The sequence below is a fragment of the Amblyomma americanum genome, chromosome 2 (genome assembly GCF_052857255.1).
Source record: "Amblyomma americanum isolate KBUSLIRL-KWMA chromosome 2, ASM5285725v1, whole genome shotgun sequence".
In the NCBI taxonomy this organism is placed as follows: Eukaryota; Metazoa; Arthropoda; class Arachnida; order Ixodida; family Ixodidae; genus Amblyomma; species Amblyomma americanum.
The window spans coordinates 147,913,634-147,937,193 of NC_135498.1; the positions used below are offsets into that span (position 1 = coordinate 147,913,634).

The window sequence follows — 23,560 nt, forward strand, 5'->3', positions numbered from 1 at the left end:
TTAGTAAAGGGTAGCCAACACATCTCATATACACTGTGTTGATTCATTTTTGCAAATTTTCCAATTTGCAGATGGCATGAAGAACGTCGCCTTCGAATCACTAGCACGAAAGCACATGCCATATGCACAAAACGAAGTGACGAAGGATTCCAGAAAGCTGCTGATAGCCTCTGCAAGACGTCATCGTACACGAGTGCTGCAATGCATTATGGTATTTATTTTTTATTTACAGAATACTGCAGGACACTCTGGGCCCTTACAGGAGGGGCAATACTATGCAACAGAAATACAGGAAACACTGCAAGAAATTTTAAACACAAAGCCGATAACTTCAATGGCGTCAGTGTTCTATTTTTCTTTTATGTTTTTTAAACAAACATTTGAGGTGTTTAGTTATGGCGTCACATCTCTGCTTTCACTTCTGCTACAGCAAGCCTGATTTCAAAGCGTGATGTTCATGGTTTCTTTGCTCTGAAGTATAACGTGTAAATATGTTTCACTAGGCATCAAAACTGAAGCCACAGCACGAGAAGATCTGCAAAGAAAGCTCGACATCCATATTGTGCAGGTGAGGTTACTCACGAGTTTATGTTACAAGTTACTCCAGGCATGCTCTGTTTCAGCTGAAGCACTAATCTCAATTATTCATGTTCTAGGCAGGACTCGTGCTTCCGCAGCAGCCATGGCTGTGCTGTAGCCCAGATGGACTAGCAACAATTGGCAGTGAAACTGCTAATTGAAATCAAGTGTACGTTCAAGTACAAGGAAGAACCTTTTATAGACTATGAAGAAAGGAGGAGCTTGCTCCCCTACTTAATGTTTGATGGAGATGTGATTGTGCTGAGACCCACACATTGTTATTACACACAAATTCAATTTCAGCTGTATATCCTCAACCTGCACTGGGCCATTTTTTATGTGTACAGCCCCAAACATTCTGTAATAGTGAAAGTAACTCGGGATGAGGCTTTTCTGTGGGAGCTTATCCCCAAGATGGAGCATTTTTATTTCAAATTTTTGATTCAGCGTTTGTTCTAGGCTTGTATGTTCTATTTTTCTGCACTGATTTTCTATGATTTCCTGGAATCAAACTTTTTCCTGGCATATCTGTCATATTTCAAGTGACTTATATATCTGCCATTGTATTTTAGCTTTGTTCAAAAAAACTCTTTTTTATATTTTGCTTTTATAATTTCCCTGTAGCCGAGCCTATTTAAGCAGTAATTTTTGTTGTAATTGTAGTTTTATCTAGTCGGGCTTATTCAATTGCATAGTTGTTGTTCGTCTGTGTAGTGTTATGAACGGGATGCACACCCGCCAAAGAAGATTAATGCGAAGATTCAATCGACCAGGATGACCACGTGGTAGCGGCAATTTCGACAGGTCGTTGACCCACGAGGCCCCCACAAAAAAAAAAGTGCTGGGAATCTGCCTGCGGAATCTTTCCATGCTCTTCAGGAAGGGAGGAGATGACCTTCCCTTTGTCTGTTTCTTCCAAGAAGCGACAGTGGTCAGACAACAGGGGAAGAAGGAAACTGCAGCATCCCCGAAATTAACCGTGACTGACAAATGCCTGTTTGACTTCCAGCGAAGTAGCAGCCGACCTCGAAACCCTCCTCGCCCATTCTCACGGGGCTCCGCGTGCCATGTGCGGTGACTGTTTCGATCTGTGCCTCGTGTGTTGAAAGGGGCGGAGCCTATTTAACATGCATCCTGAGCTGGAACAAACGCTCTGGGCCTTGGCGACAAGGCTCATCCAGTCGTTCGACGCTATGAACTCTTAATTCTTGACTGTTTGTTCTTTCTTTCGGAAAATAGGTAAATAAATTTCTTCAAAGTGCCAGTAAACCTGTGTTTTCGTTGTCCCAAATGTCAGCTTCCATTCTTCACGATACCTTATCCGGTCGTAACAGTAATCATACTGCTTTAATTTGGTGTGGTAGTGTTAATAATGCGAGAGCATTACAATTATGTAGTTTTGTTGAGATCAATGTGCACAAGTTTGATTGGGTTAGGTAATGCGTGAGTAGATTTTAAAATGGGAACAGTTTGGTTCATGAATTTATATTATGTAATTAATTTAATTGAAGTAATGAAAATAAATGCTGTTTGAAGCAGGTTTTGTGTGACGAATTCGATGAAAAATGATGTAAATGCGCGAGAAGGCTTACTTAGTATAGAAATAAGAAATCAAAAAATAAAATAAAAACACAAGATAAAATTTTAAATATAAAGTAAAAAAATAACAGTGGACAGATAAAGAGGAAAGGGAAAGACTTTCGCATTTCAGCTCTTAAGCAGACTTAAATGCTATCCTGTAATTTTTTTTTGCAAAGAACTGCTTGTCTATTATAGCAATAAAATATATCATCAAGCCTTTGCTTGCTTTTTACAGACAGCGTTGTTACAAACAAGGGCAACAATCAGAATCCTTCATTACGTTTCATTATTATAATTGAGCAGCATATACTTTTATAATGCACATTGGTCTATTTGATGCTGGTCTGTGTTGTCTAAGTGATCTCCATTGCTGTAGTAGGTTACAGTTCACACTCAATAAACCAAGAATAAATGCTGTGTTCTCAAATGGGGCCAATGCATTGGCTTGTGTCCATTACTATCAATTTTGCATTCTTTAGCTTTTTACGACTGATTAAAAAACATTCACATGCAGTGCAATGACGTTACAGAACCATCACAGGACTTATCACTTCAAAATAAAAGCCAGACGGAAAACGTTGTGATTGCAGAACCCATTTATTGGTTAAAGTGCACATAATTGCAGTTGTCTAGTCACAGGTTGCCAAATGAAATTGCAGAGCTATTTTGTTTCTTTTGAAATGTCATCTCTTTTACAAATGTAATCCATGCACGGAAACCAATTTATGAATGCCACAGCAAGCCAAGCAGGCTTACATTTTAATTATCGGTGCTTGCACGTTCACAAGGGCAGCGCACACCGACACTACTTCGTTCATGTGTGGGACCAGGCTTAGCGGTATTCTGTTGCTTAGAACGTGATATATCTTCAACCTTTGGATTACTCGTTCTACATGGATGCGTACAGATGCAATCTTGTATGTGTGCTCCATGGCTTGCTCAGACAGCTGTCCAACCCCTAAATTAAAAGGAGGCATAATTAGCACTGCGCCTTTCCCTTCTACAGTTGTCCGTATGCTTGGGAATCTTTTGTCACTTAAAACTGAGTCCCCTGGTTTGAGAAGCTGCAGGAAGCCAGAGTCATGGGTTATGAAAGAGTCGGTGTGCCGTGTAAAGAAACAAGGAAACGAAGAAGCAGAAACAGCAGTTCCCCAGAAAGAAGCGCCTAGCTTGAGTAAAGTGCCACAAAGCAGAAACAGACGGCAACAGAAACCTGGGCGCCCTTGGAGACACCCGAACGGCGAACGGCGGTGCCCCGAAGAGAGCGGACAAAAGACCGCCAACAGCCCGGCGCCTTTAATTAGCAGCGACATTAGGGAGAGCCGCGCGGTCAGCTACAGACAGCACTTCAGCTACACGCCTGCAAGCGGTCTCCTTCCCGAATGAACTCCAGATGTCAAACACGGTGCAAGTGTGGGGGTGGGGACGCGACCACCAAACCATGTGCACATGCAGGTGAGAGAGAAAGAGTGCCTCGGGTATTGGGGGTGAAAAAGCGTGTGGACGGGCCAGTGCAAAAAGAAGAGTCGTCGGAAGAAGACGTGTATAATGCCTCTTGAATATAGCCAATGTTTTTGTTAACGTTCAACAGTTTTGTCCCTGTGTGATTTTTCCGCTGTTATTCGAACCCCAAAAGTTTTCAAGTTCAGAGTTGTAGCATTATCGCTAGATTTAAAAGAAGCTACTATATATACATTACATGGTGCCAAAACCCGGGATGAGAAGACAGCGGACCACGAGGGACTGCAAAGACTAATAGTGGTTTCCATTGGGCGAACAGGAGCACTTTTAACTGCGCTCAAAGTGCTCTCGCTAGTTCCAGCGCCTACCAGTGGTCGAGCAGGTGCAGGAGCGTTGTGTTCCTTTGGCTGAGGAGGAGTGCTTTTGCGGCGCCGAGAGCAGTTCTGGGTGCTCCGTCGTCAGCGGCGGAGTAACAGGGGAACGGAGGAAGTCACGTGACCTTTTTGACGTCACTTCTGGTTTTATCTTTGGAAGGCCGAGGAGAAATGGCGGAAAGCAATAGCGGTGACAGTCGGCCGGTGCCAACAAACGTAATGTCAGTAGCTAAGCGCCGCCATCTCGACGAGGAGTTGTTAATGCTGTTTGATGAAGACAGCAGCTGCAGCGTCGACTCAGACACAAGCTCGTCTTCGGACAGCAGCAGCAGCAGCAGCGATGACGACGATTTGGCGTTGTACGAGGAGATGTTCCAGCAGCTGTTTACCCCGCTGGCGAAGCGACCTAAGGTCGAGTCGTATCTGGAAAAGACAGTTGCCGCGTATTCTGACGAAGAGGTGAGTCCTTGTATCCCATTTAAAACGGGCGATCAATAAGTTACCTGCGTTTGTTTCTTTTTTTACTCACCAGTTTCGCAGGAACTTCCGATTGTCGCGGTCGGTTGCAAATGCTCTTGCAGCTGAGTTCGCGAAATCGCCACACTATCCCTCAAGGACCGATCGCGGAGGCCTGCCCCCAAAGTCGCCTCAAGAGCATGTGCTCTCCTTTTTGTGGTAAGATATTGCAATTTTTTAGTAGCAAAGAAAAAGGAGCTGTTATTTAAGATGACTGATTGAAGAAATTTAGGAGCAAAAAAGTCTCGGCGCATCTAACCGGGTGCGAAGCCTGAAATTGAATGCAGCAATACGTCGCGTGATGGAGAGTTTAGCAATCGATTTCCCGCTAAATGCTTATACTGCCTGAAAATTGCTTTTAGATGTCACTGCTCTTCCGCAAGCGCCAGGCTCAACTGATCGCATTCTTCCCAAGTGCGAATTTAAATGTATGGGATCACAAATTCGACTTGCGCAGTTTTTTATTATTTCTGTTCTTGCCTGTGCTTCCGTTGTGACATTCAGTGGGAAAATATCGTATGGCAGTACCAAATGTGCCTGATGAACACGTGAAGCTTGTTCAGACAACTGGGCAGATGTGGATTTTTTTCTTTACGTCGCTGAAATGCTTGATGGTTAGATAAGATGCCAGTTTCACGATTTCGTGTTCTTATAAAATTGTAGCATTTTTTTTTTTCCAGGTACGCTGCCAACAAATCCAGCATACGGGATGTTGCAGGGCGCTTTGAGCTCGGAGAAAGCAAGGATGATGTACCGCGTCATGGCGTTTCTTCTCGACATCGCCCCACGCATCGTGACCTTCCCAGATGACTTGGAGAAGCTTGCCGATGAGTTTGAGCAGGTAATGAAAAAAAATGTCCTACTTTCAGTTTGTACTGTGCGTAGGAGTTGCACTAGTGTAGACAGTTGGTCTTGTTAGTCTGAGATCATCTCAAAAACCAGCTGTTACAACACATGAAGGAAAGAAGGCCTTTGTCATGTCGCCTTCTTTCCTTCATGTGTTGTATGGGCTGGTGTTCAAGATCATAGGAGTCGCCCATAATCAAAACAGCATTTCACTTGCCATGTATATTACCCTTCAAAGAAAGCTGTGTGCTTTTCTTCACGAAACACATATAACTTATAATAAATATAGTATATACAGGATACCCTTGAATTTAGTTTTAACTGTAAACTTGTGACAGGCAGTGTCGTCTCATCATTTCTGCTGTAAGCTGCATGAAGACGTTGAAGAGCTTGCGAAAGCAATGTTTTCAGTTCGATCACTTCAAAGAGTTGTTAAGGTCTTACTTTCATGTACAAGCTTATATTCCGATAGGTTTGAAGAGTTTGAGCACGACTTCACTTACTACATTGTTAGGTCTTCTGTGAAAATTTTTACATTTATTTTTTCTCAATTTTTAGATTTCAGGGTTTCCAGACACTATTGGCTGCATCGACGGGAGCTATATTCCTGTTAGGTGCCCTGCTGGCAACGTGCGCTCAGTCTACGTAAACAGGCACCATTATCCATCCTTGACGCTGCAGGGAATATGTGATAACCGCAAGAGGTTTCTTGATGCCAGCACTGGTGCACCTAGCAAAATCCACGACTCCAGGATCTTCCGACTTTCAAATGTTTCAAAGAGACTGCCTCAGCTCTGCGCCGGAAAATATCAAATTCTTGGGCACGCTGCGTACCCATCTCGAGAGTTTTTGATAACGCCCATCCGAGACTATGGAAGCCTTGATGCCTCTGACAAGGCCTTCAACACCAAACTTTCGTCTACCCGAGTGCTCATTGAAAATGCTTTTGGGGAATTGAAGGGTAGGTTCAGGCAGCTACAGCGTTTGGACCTCATGACAGTAGACAACATGTCGAAATTTATACTCTCGTGTTGTGTCCTCCACAACATCTGCATTGACAATGGGGACTCACCTGATAGCCTACTTCAGGACATGCGTCTGTGCTCCCAGGATAAAAGTGATCAAACCCCTTCTGCAGTTGAAGTTCACAGTGGCACCTCTAGAGAAGAGAGCCTCTTGCGGGCACTTGCAGAAGTCAAACGAGAAAAAATCAAGGCCAAGATGGGACTAAAAAGGAGGCAGCCACAAAATCTGCCATAATGCAAGCAAGCACAGTGCTAAACGTGAAATAAAAGTTGAGGCAATACTTAAACAAGCCTTGTTTTTGGCCGTGCACAGGAGGTGTATGAAATAAACAGTCATCAAAACATGTTCATTCGAAGTGCACTGTCTTTATTCCCTGAGCCCCAGGGCCTCGCGGATGAGCTGAAGTTTGTCTTCGTGAATCTTGCGACGTTCCTGGCGTTCTTGAGTGCGCTCAGCTCGCCTCTTCTCCTTTTCATTTTCCCGTTCTTCCCTGCGAGCCATTCGCTCTGCACTAATAGCCCGCATTTCGTCAAAAAAAAATTGCATCTGTTGCATACGACTGGTGCTAGCGCGGAATTTCCTTTTCTTGACTTCTGCCGACCCTTTTGTGCTGTCCCCACTTTCTGAACTGTTCGTCGCAGTACTGGACCTCTCAAGTAGAGGTGAGGGCGGATCAGCTGAACTGTCAGCGCTTGATGATGCCGATAGCTTGTAGGTCACTCCAAAAGAGTCCCTTTGAACCTCTGGTTCAAGACTGTCATCTATGCTCTGAATTTTTCTCATTTCATCGTCAAATGGGACAGGACAAGGTGAAGCACCTGATTTGTTATTGTTATCACTTGCCTTTTTCTTCTGCCTTATCACCGTTTTGTAACGATTTTCACATTGCTGTGGCGTTTTGTGGCATCCAAGCACAGTGGCCAAATCCTGGGAAACCTGTTTAAAAAGCATCTTCTTGTTCTTAAACTTTTTGAAAGGGCCAACCTGAGGAAAGTATTTGTAATAGTAATCTAACAGAAGTTTAGTTTCTCCTAGTGTCCACTCAGGAGCTGAAATAAAGAGAAGGCCAGTTTACTAAAAGCGTAAAATGTTTTAAGCAGTGCAGTTGGCACAAGCTCACCTCCACCGCCTCTTTTCACTCCTGGCGCTGGCTGCAGTCCCCTCTCGCCAGCATCGGACCCAGCGGTGTTCTCTGCACGTGAACATACAATCATGGGCGTCCGGAAGAGGGGCGGTCAGTGCTCCCGTGCTGCTCTGCTCTCGGGGCAGCGTGCATGTTCCATTCGCGAGACGAGGACCCGCGTACCCTCTGCTCTCGTGCACTACTCCAGCTGCTCGCTGCTCTCGCTCCTGTTCGCCCAATGGAAACCGGCATAAGCTGAAGAAACGACAGCATGGAGAAGCTCAAGGCCAAGAGGAGAAGTCGATGAGGGCAGAACACGAGTGGGCTAGGAGACAGCGAAAGCGGCAGCATGCTGATCCGCTTCTTATTCTTCACGCAGTTCTGCGCCTGCCTCGTTGGTGCCTTCGTCGGGACTACAGCGGCGCCTTGTTTCCTTGCGCTAGGGACTTCAGTTCCATCACCATCACCAATCCTACACATGGATGACCTCTGTGCGAGCGTGGACTGCCCTACCTTTCCTGTAAAAGACAGCACGGGTGTTCCCTCCACTGCGCAACCTGGCCGAGCATCTCCCTTCGACGATGTCATCTTCGATCTACCGGTCATCATAAAGCCAAGTTCTGTGACGTCACCCACGGATCGTATAGAAGCAATGCCTACAAAGCGGTCTGCCAGTGGGCTAGGAGACAGCGAAAGCGGCAGCATGCTGATCCGCTTCTTATTCTTCGCGCAGGTACGTTTTCTTGAAAACGCACGTTGCGTCCGCTCTGATGACAGATTTTTGATGCTGTTTCCTCGCCCACACAATCGCGGTTTTCGTTATGTGTCTGTATCGTATTCACAGCTTGTTTACTGCATTGCTAGTGTTCTCTTAAGCGGAGATGTGGAAACTAATCCTGGACCCTCTCACAGCAATCCCGGTTCAAAACCAGGCACACGTTCTAATTCTTCTTCCGTTAATGTTCAAGTAGCAAGCACTGATGACGCTTGCTCCACTTCCAATCAGCCAGCTATTAATGAAATGCTTGCCAAATTGCTTGCGGGCCAGAGAAAAATGGCCGAACATATTGCAGATATAAAACGTTTCCAGCAGAGAGTGAACTCTCGTTTTGAGGCACTTGAATCACGAGTCTCTGCTCTTGAGTCAAGCTCGCCGACCTCGAACGGCGACGCAGGCGACGGGGCCGTGCAACACCAGTTGAATTCGCTGTCTGAGGTTGTTAGCAAGCTTGCTTCAAGAAATGATGAGCTGGAAAACCGTTCTCACAGAAACTTATATTTCACGGTCTTGCTGAAGAAGATGAAGAAACTAACAAAGCTCTGTTCATTGCGGTAACAAAGGTATTCATCGACAACCTTCAGTTGGATTATCCTAAAATAGAAAGGTATCATCGGCTAGGTAGAAAGCAGGAAAGGCGCCCTCGTCCTGTCATCGTTAAGCTACTTGACTTTCGGGAAAAAACTCAAGCGTTAAAAAATGCTCATAGGCTCAAAAATTCAGGCATTAGCTTATCCGAGGATTTCTCTGCTCACGTTCGATTGATCCGGGAAAAAATATGGGATGCAACGCAATCTTATCGTGACAGTGGCTCAAAGGTTCATTTGCGTTATGACCACGTGTTTATTGATAGCGTGCGGTACAACTGGGATGGTGTTGAGAAAAGTTTGGTCAAAGATTCGAAATCAACGCCCCCGGACACTGCTGCTGCTAATGCTACTGCTGCCAAGCCACGCGCAGATTCTGACTGACGGGACACCGCCGCCAACTTTCGTGTTCTGAACATCAATGCCAGAAGTTAAGTAAACAAGCTTCCAAATTTTATCTCTTTAATCCTAACTCATTCGCCTGATGTCATTGCGGTCACCGAAACATGGCTACATGATGGTATAATTGACTCTGAAATAACTCCTCCAGGTTTCGTTGTAATTAGGGCGGACAGGCCGCATGGGAAAGGAGGCGGAGTCGCTCTCTTCATTAAGTCTAGTCTGAAATTTGTTGAAATTTCGGTCCCTGTCGAAATAGAGTCAACTTCGTGCAAACTCTACGTAGGTAACAAATCATTTGTTATCGGTGCAGTGTATCGACCACCAGGCACTTCCGTAGACCACATGCATTCTTTACGTAACTTCTTGCATTCTCATCATATCAACAATCAAAATATAATTATCCTAGGAGACTTCAATCTTCCCGGAATTCAATGGCATAGATTATCCATTACTGGTCAAGACATTGCAATCAGTAATGAACTTGTCAATTTTTCTTTGTCATTTGGATTAAAATAGATAGTTGATAAGTCCACGAGGTCTTCGGCAATACTGGATCTGGTGTTTTTAAGCTCCTCTTTTCGCGACGAATTTTACATGCGAAGTCGTCGAGGGGATATCCGATCATAACGCTGTTCTTGTTTCGATCCTATGTTCTATTCCTTCCTCAAAACTAACTTATTCAACATTTCCGGATTTCAGTAGAGCAGACGACGTGCCTATCCTGGATTTATTAAGTGACGCATTTGAACAGTTTCAGCACCTCAGCATATCATGTGACGTGAATTCTTTAGTAACATTTTTCGAGAACATTGTGAAGGTCTGTATTCAGCGTTTTGTTCCATTAAAAACTAAAAAGCAAAACCACAGTATGCCCTGGATAACAAGAGACATACTGCATCTTTCTCGCCGTGTTGCCAGACTACGCGTTTCCAAGCGCAATGGTAACCCTGAACTTTTGCAACAGTTCAGCGAAGCTAAAGAAGAACTCCGTGCCAAAGTTCACTCGGGAAAAGATTTTTACTACAGAAATTCCTTGCTGCAATTAATGAAACACAATCCCCGCAAATTTTGGGCATCCACATTGCCACAGAGCACTAGTCCCAATACCTTCATTATTGATGATAAGCCGGTCTGTGACTCATTAGCTATAGCTACTAGTTTCAACACATATTTTCAGTCGGTATTTACAACAGATAACCTTGAAATAATTACTTTTCCTAGCAACTCTCAATGTTCTGTCGATGATATTTCAATAAGCGTTGAAGGTGTTCTGAACCTCATTCTGAACATAAATGTGAAAAAAAGTAGTGGTCCTGATGATATCCCTAATGTATTTCTGCATCGTTACTCTCTTTGGACCAGCCGCTATTTGACTACCATCTTCCAGAAATCGCTAACATCCGCAACCGTCCCCGTAGCCTGGAAGCTTGCAAAAGTTATTCCCCTGTTTAAAGCTGGCAGCACCCAAATCTTGTCCAACTATCGCCCCATTTCGTTAACTTCACACTCATGCAAATTACTAGAACATATCATTCATAAGCACATTACAGAATTTCTTGAAGCTAACAATATCTTGTGCAAATTTCAGCATGGGTTTCGGCGCGGGTCAGTACCATTTCACAACTTGTAGAATTCACGCACAACATTGCTAGTTCCCTCGACACGGGCTCACAAATCGACGCTTTATTTATCGACCTTTCTAAAGCTTTCGACACCGTTCTCCACAGCAAACTTCTTTGTAAACTTAATGCAATACTCAAAAACCCGTTACTGGTAGACTGGATATCAAGCTTTCTTTCTAATCGTACACAGTATGTTTCTTTCAACTTCTGTTCATCTGAAACTGTTAATGTATCATCCGGTGTACCACAAGGATCCGTGCTCGGACCACTGTTGTTCTTATTATACATTAATGATTTGCCAGAAAATATTTCTAAAATTCGGTTGTATGCAGACGATTGTGTGATATACAGTTCAATTAACACCCCTGAGGATCACGCGCAACTAAATCAGTCATTCGTGTCATTCTTCTCATGGTGTGAAACATGGCAAATGCAAATAAACTTTCGTAAATCTGTATACATGTCATTCTGTAATCGCACAATACCATCTTTTTACACCTACTCATTCAAAGATAACTCTCTGAATCAAGTGTCCGAGTACAAATATTTAGGTCTTCTTTTTTCTTCTAACTTGTTCTGGTCAAAGCATATTAACACAATATCCAATAATGCAATGCGGAGGCTCGGTTATCTAAAACGTACACTTAGTGTTGCCCCCCAAGAAACTAAACTGGTAACATACAAAGCTTTAATTCGTCCACTTTTGGAGTATGGGTCAATAATCTGGAATCCTCATAAACAGTCCGATATCAGTAAGCTGGAATCCGTCCAAAGGAAAGCAGTACGGTTTATTTGCCGACGGTATGACAGAAATTTTTCACCTTCATCCACTCTTCCTGCCATAGGCCTTTCCCTCCTTTGTACCCGCCGCGACAATGAGTGTTTAAAATATTTTCATGGTATTGTTAATTCATCCCGCTTTGCTTCACTGTCTGAGTATTTGCATTTTTCAGCATCTTCATCTACAAGGAGCTACCACCCATTGAATGTAACACCCATTCACGCGTGCACTGATGTGTTCAAATTTAGTTTTTTTCCTCGTGTTATCGAACGATGCAATTCTTTACCCGGTGATATATGCTCCCTGGAACCAAACCTATTTTTCAATGTTGTTTCAAATCTGTGATTAGTCTGTTGCATTTCTGTTCTGTATTTTAATGGTGTTCACTTCTGAATATGTTGTCCCTCTCTGCCTTTTTTTTTTCTCTCCTCTTCCTCCCACTCCTGCAATAGCCCCATCGGGGCTGCAGTATATGTAAATAAATAAAATAAATAATCAACGAGGCCACAGCAGTGCTGCCGACAGCCGACGTTGACAGTGCTGCTGCACAGATTACAAGTAAGCAACGATGAACTGCGGAAGTTAAATGACGACATGGAGGACCATCTACCAGAGGAAGCTTTCGAGACCGAATTCACCGAGGTCATCGAATACGACGACCAGGCCATGAACACAATCAGTCTACTCAAGGCTCGGATAGCAGCTTCGCAACCGACAACGCCTGAAGTACACAGCGACGAATCCATGCAAGTGTCGCTGCCAACACCAAGGCACAGTGGCATAAAGCTCCCGAAGCTGCATCTAGAATCCTTCAACGGTGAGCTTGCCAACGGGCACACTTTTTGGGAATGCTTCCGCGAGACGGTGCATGAAAATCAGAGCTTGTCGAAAGTGGAGAAGTTCCATTACTTAAAGAGCCTCCTCACCGGGCTTGCCTCGTCGGCAGTAAGAGGATTGCAGGCAACAGAGGCCTGCTATGACGACGCAGTACAGATACTGCAGCGCCGTTTTGGCGACAAAGGAAGAATAGAGCAGGAACACCTTGCCAAGTTGAGGATGCTGCCGTCTGTATCGTCTTCAGGAGATGTGAAGGGACTCCGCCGGCTTTACGACCATGTTCAAGCACACATTTGCGGACTCGCGGGACTGGGAGTGACCACGTATGCTTACTCTGCAATGCTTCAAGACATCATACTAACAGCGCTGCCGCGAGACATGGTGGTAGAGTTCCATTAACTGACAAGCTGAGCTACAAAGACAGGTGCGTTGTCGTCAGCCGATAACAGCCCCGCCTCGCCAGCGCAGCAGTCCCCCTCTACGCACACAGCAGACAGATCTGACGGCAGGTTAAATGAGATATTAGAGTTTCTGCCAGTGGAGACCGAGTGCCGAGAGCGGTACAAACAAGATCCTGTCATTGTGGCAGAGAAGAAGCCATATCACATGGACTGCTTAGGGAAATGCCCGAATCAGCATACTGCCAGTGCCGCTGTGCTTTCTACGCAATCGGAAAAGGCTGAGAAATGTGCCTTCTGTGATTCAAGTACCATCTTCCAGGAAATCCATACAGTTTCACAGGCGGATCGCGTTCCCTGCTGTTGTCGGCACTGTTGTGGCAGCCCACGACACAGCAGTACTTCGGACCCCGCTTCTGTTTTTGTTGGGCCGTTTCTGCCATTGCGAAAATTCCGCTTCAATACCCATGTCGAAGTAGCAAAGCACACTAGCCGTGCGGAGACTCCGCTGCGCACCAGCCGGACTGAATAGCATGTGCGCACGCGCGCGCTCACGCTTTCAAGCAGGCAGCACCTGCACGAGCTATTCCCAGTAGTTCCGCCTCCGCCCGCGCGGCGCTGTCGTCACGCGGGGAAACTTGAGCTTGGGTTCCCTATAGGCGAGGTGAGACCAAGCGAGAAATGGGTGCGCCTTTTATTGCCAGTGAACGCAACAATAAAGGCAGTAACAATCCAGTCCGAATAAAAATAATTGGTTTTGGGGGAAAGGAAATGGGCAGTATCCTTCTCATATCATTGGACACCTGAACTGCACTGTAAGGGAAGGGATAAGGAGAGAGTGAAAGAAGAAAGGAAGAAAGAGGTGCCGTAGTGGAGGGCTCCGGAATAATTTCGACTACCTGGGTATCTTTAACATGCACTGGCCACGCACAGCACACGGGTGCCTTAGCGTTTTGCCTCCATAAAAACGCAGCCACCGCGGTCGGGTTCGAACCCCGGAACTCTGGATCAGTCCGAAGCGAGCGGTCCTGCTTGGAAGCGCACCGCCATGTTTGCCGCCGTGGGGATGCAACTTTCTCCTCACCGCGGCAGAAATCTGTCCCGTACCGATCGAGCTTTCCGCTGGGTATTTAGGCGGATCTCTGCCGCAGATTCCGCTTTTTCTCGCCGCCGAATGTCGAAGCATGAGACGAGCATTGCTGCAGGCTGACCACAGAGGCTTGGCCCGCCTTGTCGTCTGCTCTTCTGGTCCGTCGTGCGGACACTGTTGCCGGCCAGACCCGGCTGGGCCACGCGCGGTCAACCCCACGTGACCGGTCCGCGGGCCAGTCCGTGGTCCGCCGTCTGGATACACCTTTAAGGGCAGAAATCTCTGGGATAAAATTCAACAAAATGGGCTCATCCTCATTACGGACCTGATAAGGCCGACTTGGAAGGGAAATAGCGTATCCGAGGCCACGACACCTGATCTAACCTTGGTCTGTAGTGGCATCACTGCTACATGGTGAAACACCGGGGAAGACGTAGGTAGCAATCATAGTTGGGAATGACCCACCGGTCACCAGTAAGAGGAGAGTTGAGACTATACATTGCGATACCTTTAGAAGTACCAGGTCGGGACAGGACCCAATAAGCGATATTAACGATTGGAGCAATGGAGTTATTCGATCTGTTCAGGACGCTACCGAAGAGATAGAATTTGAAGGTGATCCAGAAGTCGCTGATAGACATCTCGTGAGCTTATGGACGAAAAAGAAACAGAGCAAAATGTCAGCCAGAGAAGAGGTGACAAGAATCTCAGAAAACAACTTACTGCATTCAACAAGGACATTGAAGAGCAAGCATTAGAACTCACCAAGCAAAAATGGGGTAATACTTGAGAACAGGCGGATAGGAATATTGGCAGTGCCAGAGCGTGGAAACTACTCTAACCTCTATTAGGCCCAGAGAAAACAAAATCGGAGGCTCGACAGTGGCTTCAAAAGCTGGTGTATAAATATGAAGGTCTGACAAAGGAACTTATAGCCGAGGTCAGGGATCACTGCCTCAGCTGTTCGGGAGTTGACAGTCTCCCTGAATACGCGAACTCGGAAAACCCAGAATTGGACAGTCGGGGAAGCGGGGGCTGAATGCAAACTGCCTAAGAACCAAAACGGTTGCCGGACCGGACAAAATCAACAACAGGATGCTCAGGAATCTTGACGACAGTTCCGTTCGGAATCTTACAACCTAATGCAAGAATGCTGGAACAAGGGAGAGATATCGCAAGCGTGAAAAGCTGCGAACCTGGTCTTCATTGCGAAGCCAGGGAAGCTCAGCTTTGAGCATCTTAGACCTATTTCCATCACATCTTGTGCTGGAAAATTGATGAAGCACGGAACTCAAACTAGACTGAATGGATTCATGGAAGATCAAAATCTTTGTCCTGATGCCAAAATAGGCTTCAGATCAAGCCTATCAGCATGCGATTGCGATGTGATGCTACAGCTGAAGGAGCAGATAATCAATAAAAAGACTATTGATGCTAGGGTCATTGTGGGACCGGACGTCTCCAAAGATTTTGATAGTGTCAAACACGTAGCATACTTGAGAATCTTAGCGCGCTAAATGTTGGAGTCAAGACATATAACTACGTAAGGGACTTTCTCTGAAATTGGACTACCACCATCAGCCTGGGCGGACAATCACTCGAAAACATTAGATTGGGGAATAGAGGGACGCCGCAAGGGTCTGTTCTCTCTCCGACCCTGTTTAATGTAGCGAAAACTGGGCTTCCAGGGCAGCTGGACGGAATCACAAATCTGCATCACACCATATATGCGGACGATTTGATGCTGTGGGTGAGCAGGGGTAGCGATGGATAGATTGAAACCACACTTCAGAGAGCCGTAGATATAATAGAAAAATATCTCGAGCCGATTGGGTTAAAATGCTCGGCAGAAAAATCCCAGGCTCTTTCTCTGTCATCTTAAAAAAGGAACAGAAACAGTCCCCCTTACAAGGGCTGTGATATTGGTTTACTACTGCAGCACGTCTGTCTAGAACACGTCTATCTAGATTTAGCCATTTCATAAACTAGGCTCTGAAATAAAGTTGTATGAGTTACTAATTGATAGCAAAGACAGTGTTGAGCCCTGAATTGCAGTCATCATTTCCTTCCCGCGTGCGCCACATTGGTGCTCTGGCTTCAACTGGAGCAAATATTCCAAGGTAAGGTCAATGAGAACTTTATTTCTTTGTAGAGGACTTTCTCAAGGTGGCGCATGCAGAAGCGTACAACCTATTTTGCAACGGAAGCGGCAGTGAAGGACAATATGCATAGTTGACAAAATTGTTGAGCTACCCAGATAAGGTAGGAAATTACGATCAGCGATGTGCAGCAGACTGTATGTACATAGCTGGTTTGAACACGGCACAACAAACGTAAGGTACATAGAAAATGTAGTGCAGGATTAGCTCTGCATTATTGCTGGCTTGTGAGCCACTTAACATCACTTTTCTTTTTGTTTGGGATCTATGGCAGGAATCTGAGTACTCACGTTCATACAAAGGTGAAACGATTATCGCAGAATGTTCACCTATCATCATTTCATATCTTTGTTTTCTTTTGCCGGCAAGTAACACACTCATCTTCTTGTAGCCATGGAAACAAAGCTGGTCTATTGAGTAAGGAAGAAGGATAAAGGTGTCGAGTTTGTGCCGCTACATCTAAGCGACTCTGAGCTGGACTTCTGCAATGACGATGCTTCAGTTGAAGCCGGACGAGGTGAATCGCACCAGGAAGGTCCAAACGTGCAATCCAGTCCTTCAGATGACCTTGAAATTAGTCCAAGTTGTAGTAACACACATCGAAGATGCCCCTCAGTTAACCACTCAGGACCTCCTACAAAAAAGAAGAAAAGACCCTGTGTCTCGTCCCTGTGTACGATGAACTAGACGACGCAGAGGTTAGTGAAGCAAAGAACGGCTGTGAGAAGCCAAGAATTTGGAAGAAAGAGGATATCACCAACCTACACGTTCCCGAAAAGGTTCGTGTATCACCGCAAAGTGTGTGCACCCTGTACATATATTTCAAGTCATTATTCACGGATGAGCTGGCAGAGCACATAACTTTCCTGACAAATCTGTACTCAACTCAACAGCAAGGAAAGAATCTGAACGCATTGCCAGAAAAGATCCGGTGCTTCCTTGGCCTTCTTGTGCTCATGGAAGTTTATAAATTTTCATCTCTTGAAGACTACTGGCCGCCAGAGGAAAGATTTCTGCCAGTCGCTGATGCCATGCCATGGAAGAGGTTCCAGGCACTGAGACGGTATGTCCACTTCGTGGATAACCTCAGGTATCTTCTGGATAGCGATTGGTTCTTCAAGGTCAGGTTGCCCTTCAAAAATCTTAAGAGAGCAGCTCTTGAAAATCCCGGCATATTGCAAGCAAAGCATTTATTACGCTTGGTAGTCTGGCATATCTGTTTGGCAAGGCGTTCCTCTCTCTTTTCGGGCGTCTCCATTGCTCTCTTCGACTTCCTATGCTCATTCTCTCTTTGTTGAGTAGCCAAGTGCCAGGTGACAACCTTAGGATTGGAAGGGTTAACATCCTCTCGTCTATACCGCCGTTTAGCAACCGCCGGACTCTCTTTCTCTGCATCCATGTCAAATGTTGTGATACAGCCGCCCATTACATCTCCACCTTTTATACGCAATGCTGCGCATGCAACGCACGGTTCGGGTGATAGAATGGCGTGTGGCAAGGAGGCGACGAAGCGTGCGGCGCACAAGTGGGGTGCCTCTGGTTACCATGGTATCAGCGCATGCGCACAACTGCTCATCCGCGCGACATCGAGCGCAGCTCTGACGGTGGAGCGGGCGTGCGGAGACGGCGAAGCACACGTCGCACCTGCTGGTCCTCTTTAGTTGCCATGGTAACGGCGCATGCGCACAACAGCCCTCTCCCAGCCACCACGAAATGCTCGACTGGTAGCCCAGTGTAGCTCTCGCTACAAAAATGGAAATATTAGTTCTTTTTGCTGTGGCACATGTCCAGGGCTGTGTACAACTAGGAAGTATACACAGGGAAGTTTTGCCACAGCCAGGTATGTCGAGCATAGACACACAAAGTTGTTTGCACAGCAAGTGTTGCACCCCAAGACAAGGGTATATTTTCACAAATGGATCAAAAGCCTAGACCCAAAAATATTTATGTCGTGGATTTGAAGCACTGATATCAAAAGAAGCCAGCAACATGGCACGGAAAAATTTTGTGTTGGAAATGGGAAGAGAATGAATGATGCTGGATGACTGGTGCAAAGAAAATGACTTCAAGGTTGCAACGAAAGACTCCGAGGGCAGCCGCACGTTAGTGTAAAAATATTGCAGCATTTACACAGTCATCAATCCAGCAAAGAAACCCCACGATTGAATTCACGAGCATCTTTCATCATCCAGTCATAAGAATTTCGAGGCGTCAGTCCAGGAAGCTAAGGCGAGATTGAAGCAGATGGCATGGTCCACGACCTTGTTCGTGCCCTTGCTTGCAGTGCAATGAGTATGCACCATGTGGATAGACCTCTAGGGGATTTCATATGCAAATACTATATATAAGGTAGAAAAAACTAGGACAAAGACAGGACAAAGACTTCAGCTGGAATACCTGACGAAGCTTTTGACAAAGACATGCTGAAAATTTGCGATGCGAAAACCACTAAAGAGTGTCATTTTTGATGAATCGCTACACATCACCAGAGTATGCTTACCATCAACACACCCCTGTGCCAACTATAGCCAAAAAAGAAAAAAAAGCAGCAGGTTTGTTTTGTAGACGAGGATGAAGTTAGTGGTTTGAACAGCCACACAGTGGCCAACGTACTCAGCAAGGCTCTACAGACTATGGACAAGAATTGAGAGGACGTTGAGGCTGTAGATACAGGCTCAGCAGAGCACATTTAAAAAATGGTACGATGTCTGCAAAACTGGAGTGATCGACAGATCGGATTGGTGTGAGCATTAACCATGCCATTTTTTCACCTTGCGTGTGGTGACCAAGTTTGGAGGGTTATTAAAGTACGCTAGCAAGCTGTACGGAAAGTACACCGAAATTCATGCTTCTGACGGCCCATTGGAACCTGATGCAAAAAGTCGCCTTCCGTAATCCCGACAGATGACAAAGCTTCTATAAAATGCTTGTTGTCATCACAGACATGTGGAGCTCACTGACGGAACTTGCTGAAAGCTCGCATGATAGCAGCAAAGCAGAAGCTGTTCGAGCAATACTTTCTGAAAAAGTTTACACGAAGGCACTCTGAAAGGGCAACTCCAGCGTTTTTTTCCCTACGTCACTCGATATCACTGCAACTTTCAGGGCATGTTCTCCACAAATTTTTGGTCCCTTGTACCAAATTTCACAGCATGGCGGCGTTTTGTTGTAGCGCAAATGAATTTTAAAGTTCACACAGATCAGAAGGACACACGGCCATCGATATTCGCTGTGCACTGGAAGGACAAAATTCTGAGCTTGCTTTTGGTTATTTCAGGAAAATAAAGACCAGCTGTCACTCAGAGTGGCCACTTCAACCATTCAACATGCACACATCATAGGATGGTCCGTCCTGATGTCAATATCTAGTCGAAACCCCGTTTCAGTTTTGATTTCTTGGTTTCTTGCTCTCGTGAAATATTTCAACTCAGTATTTTGAAAGACTTTTTTTTTTTGTACTGGAGAGAGGGGGACACACTAAGAAAGGTGATATAATTAAGAGCTCGAATGCTTGAAAAACCCCTGTAGCTGGCACTTAATGAGACACGCTCGAGTCACTTTAGATGTTCAGAGAACGCTTGGAAGCAAAAATCTTCTGATGCCAAGTATCGATCATCTTGTAAACGTAAAGCTGCAGCCGACTGCCAACGAGCTTTCCACAATGATAGGTAAAAGCAATCAAACATAAGGTATTTTGTCTGTGTTACTGAAGAGCAACACTACAATAGTGAACACACGTTGTGAAGAATTCTGCATGAAAACCATCACAAGATTGCAGGCACTGTACAGTGAACAGGACATCTCACACAAAGGTGAAAAGCAGCTGACAATATGGAAGTTAGGAGCCATACTAGATCCATGACAGAACCAATGACAGAGTAAAGTTGTGGACTACTGACATGATGCTACTATGCGCTGTCGCAGACTAGCAAAGCAACACTGACATGGTTGTTCTTAGTGTTCTTAACTAATGGCACCTATGATGTTCAGAGAATGTTCTCGCAGCTGAGATACCTTCAAAGACCAGACACGTCTCGTATGGAAGCCAGAACGCTATGCATGATGGTTTTGTATACTAACAAGGATGTGTAAAAAGTAGATGACCAGACTGTGTGAATAAAATTTTTCACGTTCTAAACTGACCAAGGCTCTTTCCTGATAGTAATTACAGATTACCAAAGAAAACATGAAATTCTAGAATATTTTCTTGAAAACTCCAAGCTTTTCCCTATTACTAGCCCAAAACGTGGCTCTAATATTTACCCCATGATTAAAAGAAAGCAATGAACTATTACAGTTTATACATTGAACACCAAAAATAACCTGAATTATAGAATGCTTCCACAAAAAAACCCAACATCTGCCAATATCAACAAGAAAAATAGCACCCAATTTTTCTCCCCAAATTTGAAAAAAATATAACACCTGGAAACAAAGAGCCCATATATACACCTTTCCAACGAAGCACCTGCGGTTGGCGACATTTTTAAATCCCTCCACGAAAAGGGGCGATGCCTAGCGGCGGCGCCATCTTGGACTGCCTGCATCAGTGCACTACGTTGGTGTTTGCACAGCTTGCTGCGTCTCTTGGTTTTCGGCCACTACCTGCAACTGTTTTTGCTAGCAGTTCTTTTTTTTTTTTATTTCGTGATTTTCGAAACGTCTCTGCGCTCGAAGGCACGGTTGTACTTGATTGTGGACTGTCTGGACGCCGATCTCACTGTGCGCGATTGCCCGATGGCCTCGACGGACACAGCCGTACGCACGCTGCCGTCGTGCGCGGTGGTACCTCAGCAAACCAAACTTGTGGACATTGGCGGTAAGACGTCTTTTTGCACTATTTGGTGGCTGTCAGCGACCGACTCCGCTACGTTGCTTGCGCAGAATGACCGACGCGATACCCACCCGTCACTTGTATACGCCTTGCGTTACGTTACGCGTGGATCCCGCAGATGCGTTGATCGCGATATTAAATGCGCCAAATGGCCTTTAACCGGGTACGATATGTGCACAGAATAGAGTGACGAGGCAAGGACTGCGGTTTTTACTAAATCGTAGGGGGCAAGGCGAAATACGCAACAGCCACAAATCATTTTTTTTTCGTTCGGAGCCTGCCCACTTAGGCTGAGTGAGCACTCCCGTCTATGCTGTCACCACGGTCTGTGCGGCAGTCCACAAAGCATGCAAGTGAATATTTGTCCCCCGAGTGATTCTCCACTGAACGCTGAAGCGGAGGAAAGGGGATCTACGTGACCGAAAGCCTGTACCAAGCACGACATGCACCTAGCCACACAGAGCACCCTCCCACTGCTGGCACGGACTGCCGTTAACCCTTCATGTTATCTTCACTTTTTTAACGGCTCTATCTTACAGAAAAATGAATAACATTACGGCTGTGCAGAGCCAGCGGCGTGCTGCAGAGATTGAGGAGAGGCAAAGGTTAACAACGCGCGAGAGAGCAGTCACTCCAAACTGTGCAAGGACACTCAAGGACACTCCAAACTGTGCAAGGACACTCCAAACTGTGCAAGGACACTCCAAACTGTGCAAGGAAGCAAGCAATATGGGCAAAATCTTCGCGCGGCGGGGCCTCCTTCGCATGGGCCTTCGTTCGGAAGTTTGATTATGTGAACAGTTTTCTTCCGAGGTTGTGTATGCGGCTGCCCTGCCAGAAGGGGCTTCCAGTACCGCAGAATGCATATTGCGGGCGACTAGCATACTGCGATACTTTCTTCCCGCTCCAGAGTCACAACGAAGCACAGCTGACAGCTATCCGTTGTGTAATGCATTGTGGCTATCCGCCATAGTCAGAGGCACGTGCCTGATTACGAGCGTGGCCTCTAGCGCTCGTGGTATGCATACACTGAGTATGCATGGTACTTATCGCCAAATACAGCTTGCTGTCAACCTTGCTTTTTTTTCTACCATTAGACGAAAATAAGTAATGCCAGGAGTACAAATGTAGATTATGTGCATGAGTGTAGAATTTTTGTTTTGGCAAATGAACTATGAACAGTGCTAAGCAGGGGCATCCATACTGTGGCAATAAACCGGCAGCGTTATTCTGTAAATGGATGCACTATTGCAAAAGTAGCAATGCAAGATTTATGAGGCGCAAGCTACTTTTGTCATGTTACTCGCTAGGATTATTTTGCCAGGTGTACTCAAAAAGCCATGGGCATTAATGATTCATTTTTTTCCATATCTTACTTTCAGACAACTGCACATACAAACATCCAGAAGGCATTACAGCCTGGATAGACGACACCCGGGAATGGCCCTCGATCTGCAGCCCAGATGTTGTGTTCTACCTGCTTGACTCTAAAGCCTGCGACCTGCAAGCAATGAGGAACTACAGGTCACTAGAGTCATACAATTATGTGCAGCGTCGATATGTAGGAAAAGTATTATTCCACAAAATCTCTGCTGATGCTTGTAATGTCAAGGCAGTGGTGTGCCCATTGCAGTCCGTAAATGCTGCTCCAAGAAATGCCTGGGCATGTGTTAAACGCACAGGAGAAGTGGTGACTGCAGGGTGCTCATGTATGGCTGGCAACGGCAAAACATGCAGCCATGTAGGCGCCCTGCTTTGGAAAGTGCAAATCGGTGTCTCTGAAGGACTAACTGGCACTTCATGCACAGACAAAGCTGCACTGTGGAATAGCGTCACATAACAATATAAAAGTAATATATGATTATGCTAAAGGAAATTACACAGCAATCAATAAAGCAATTGAAGTCTTCCTTGACAAAGTTCTGGCAAACTTCAACGAAAGATCCGTAAATACCAACTGGCAGCTTTTCAGAGATAAACTTTGCAAGTTGGTTGATTTGTATATTCCTCGAAAAAAGCTTTTAACTAACTGCCACAATCCATGGTACAACCGCTGATTAAAACGTCTGGCAAACAAAAAAAGGGCGCTTTTCCCCAAAGCTAAGTCTTCTGGAAAGCGTGAGCACTGGTCAGCGCTCCAAAAAACTGTTAACAGTTACAAGAAGTCTTTGAAGGAATTGAAGCACTACTACTTTAATGTGACGTTGCCAACGCTTCTAACGAGCAATCCAAAGAAATTTTCGAGTAGTGTCAATAAACGAGACCAGTCACTTATATCCCTTGTTGACCCTCAGTCAAACCTTATTTCAAGTGCTAACGTCGCTGAGATCCTTAACGAGGCCTTTAGTGCAGCTTTTTCAAGTATCGTAACTGACATTACTGATGTTAAAGACTATGCATGTAACATAAGCTTCCCAATGGACCCTGTCAGGTTTGGTTATGACGGAATTATTAACATAATTAACAATTTGAAAATCTCTTCTTCTTATGGGCCTGATAACATTAACTCCAAAGTCCTGAAGAATACCAAAGTGTACTCCGCAATTTTTTTACTGAAGGTATGTGA

The 23,560-nt window shown here is 45.4% G+C and overlaps 1 protein-coding gene across 4 annotated transcripts in view; it reads right to left on the bottom strand.

Moving 5' to 3' along the window:
- Positions 1-23,560, bottom strand: part of LOC144121887 (uncharacterized) — a 182,157-nt gene that overhangs the window by 15,323 nt on the left and 143,274 nt on the right. For 3 of the 4 annotated variants that reach the window (XM_077655310.1, XM_077655309.1, XM_077655311.1), the window contains exons 3-4: positions 7,504-7,575; positions 6,750-7,432 (exon numbers count right to left, since the gene is read on the bottom strand). The exons of the other annotated variant lie outside the window; for it this stretch is intronic. In XM_077655310.1, coding sequence (XP_077511436.1) covers positions 6,750-7,432; positions 7,504-7,575 — 755 coding nt within the window. Of the gene's footprint in view, positions 1-6,749; positions 7,433-7,503; positions 7,576-23,560 lie in introns of those variants that run through there. 4 annotated transcript variants of the gene reach the window in all.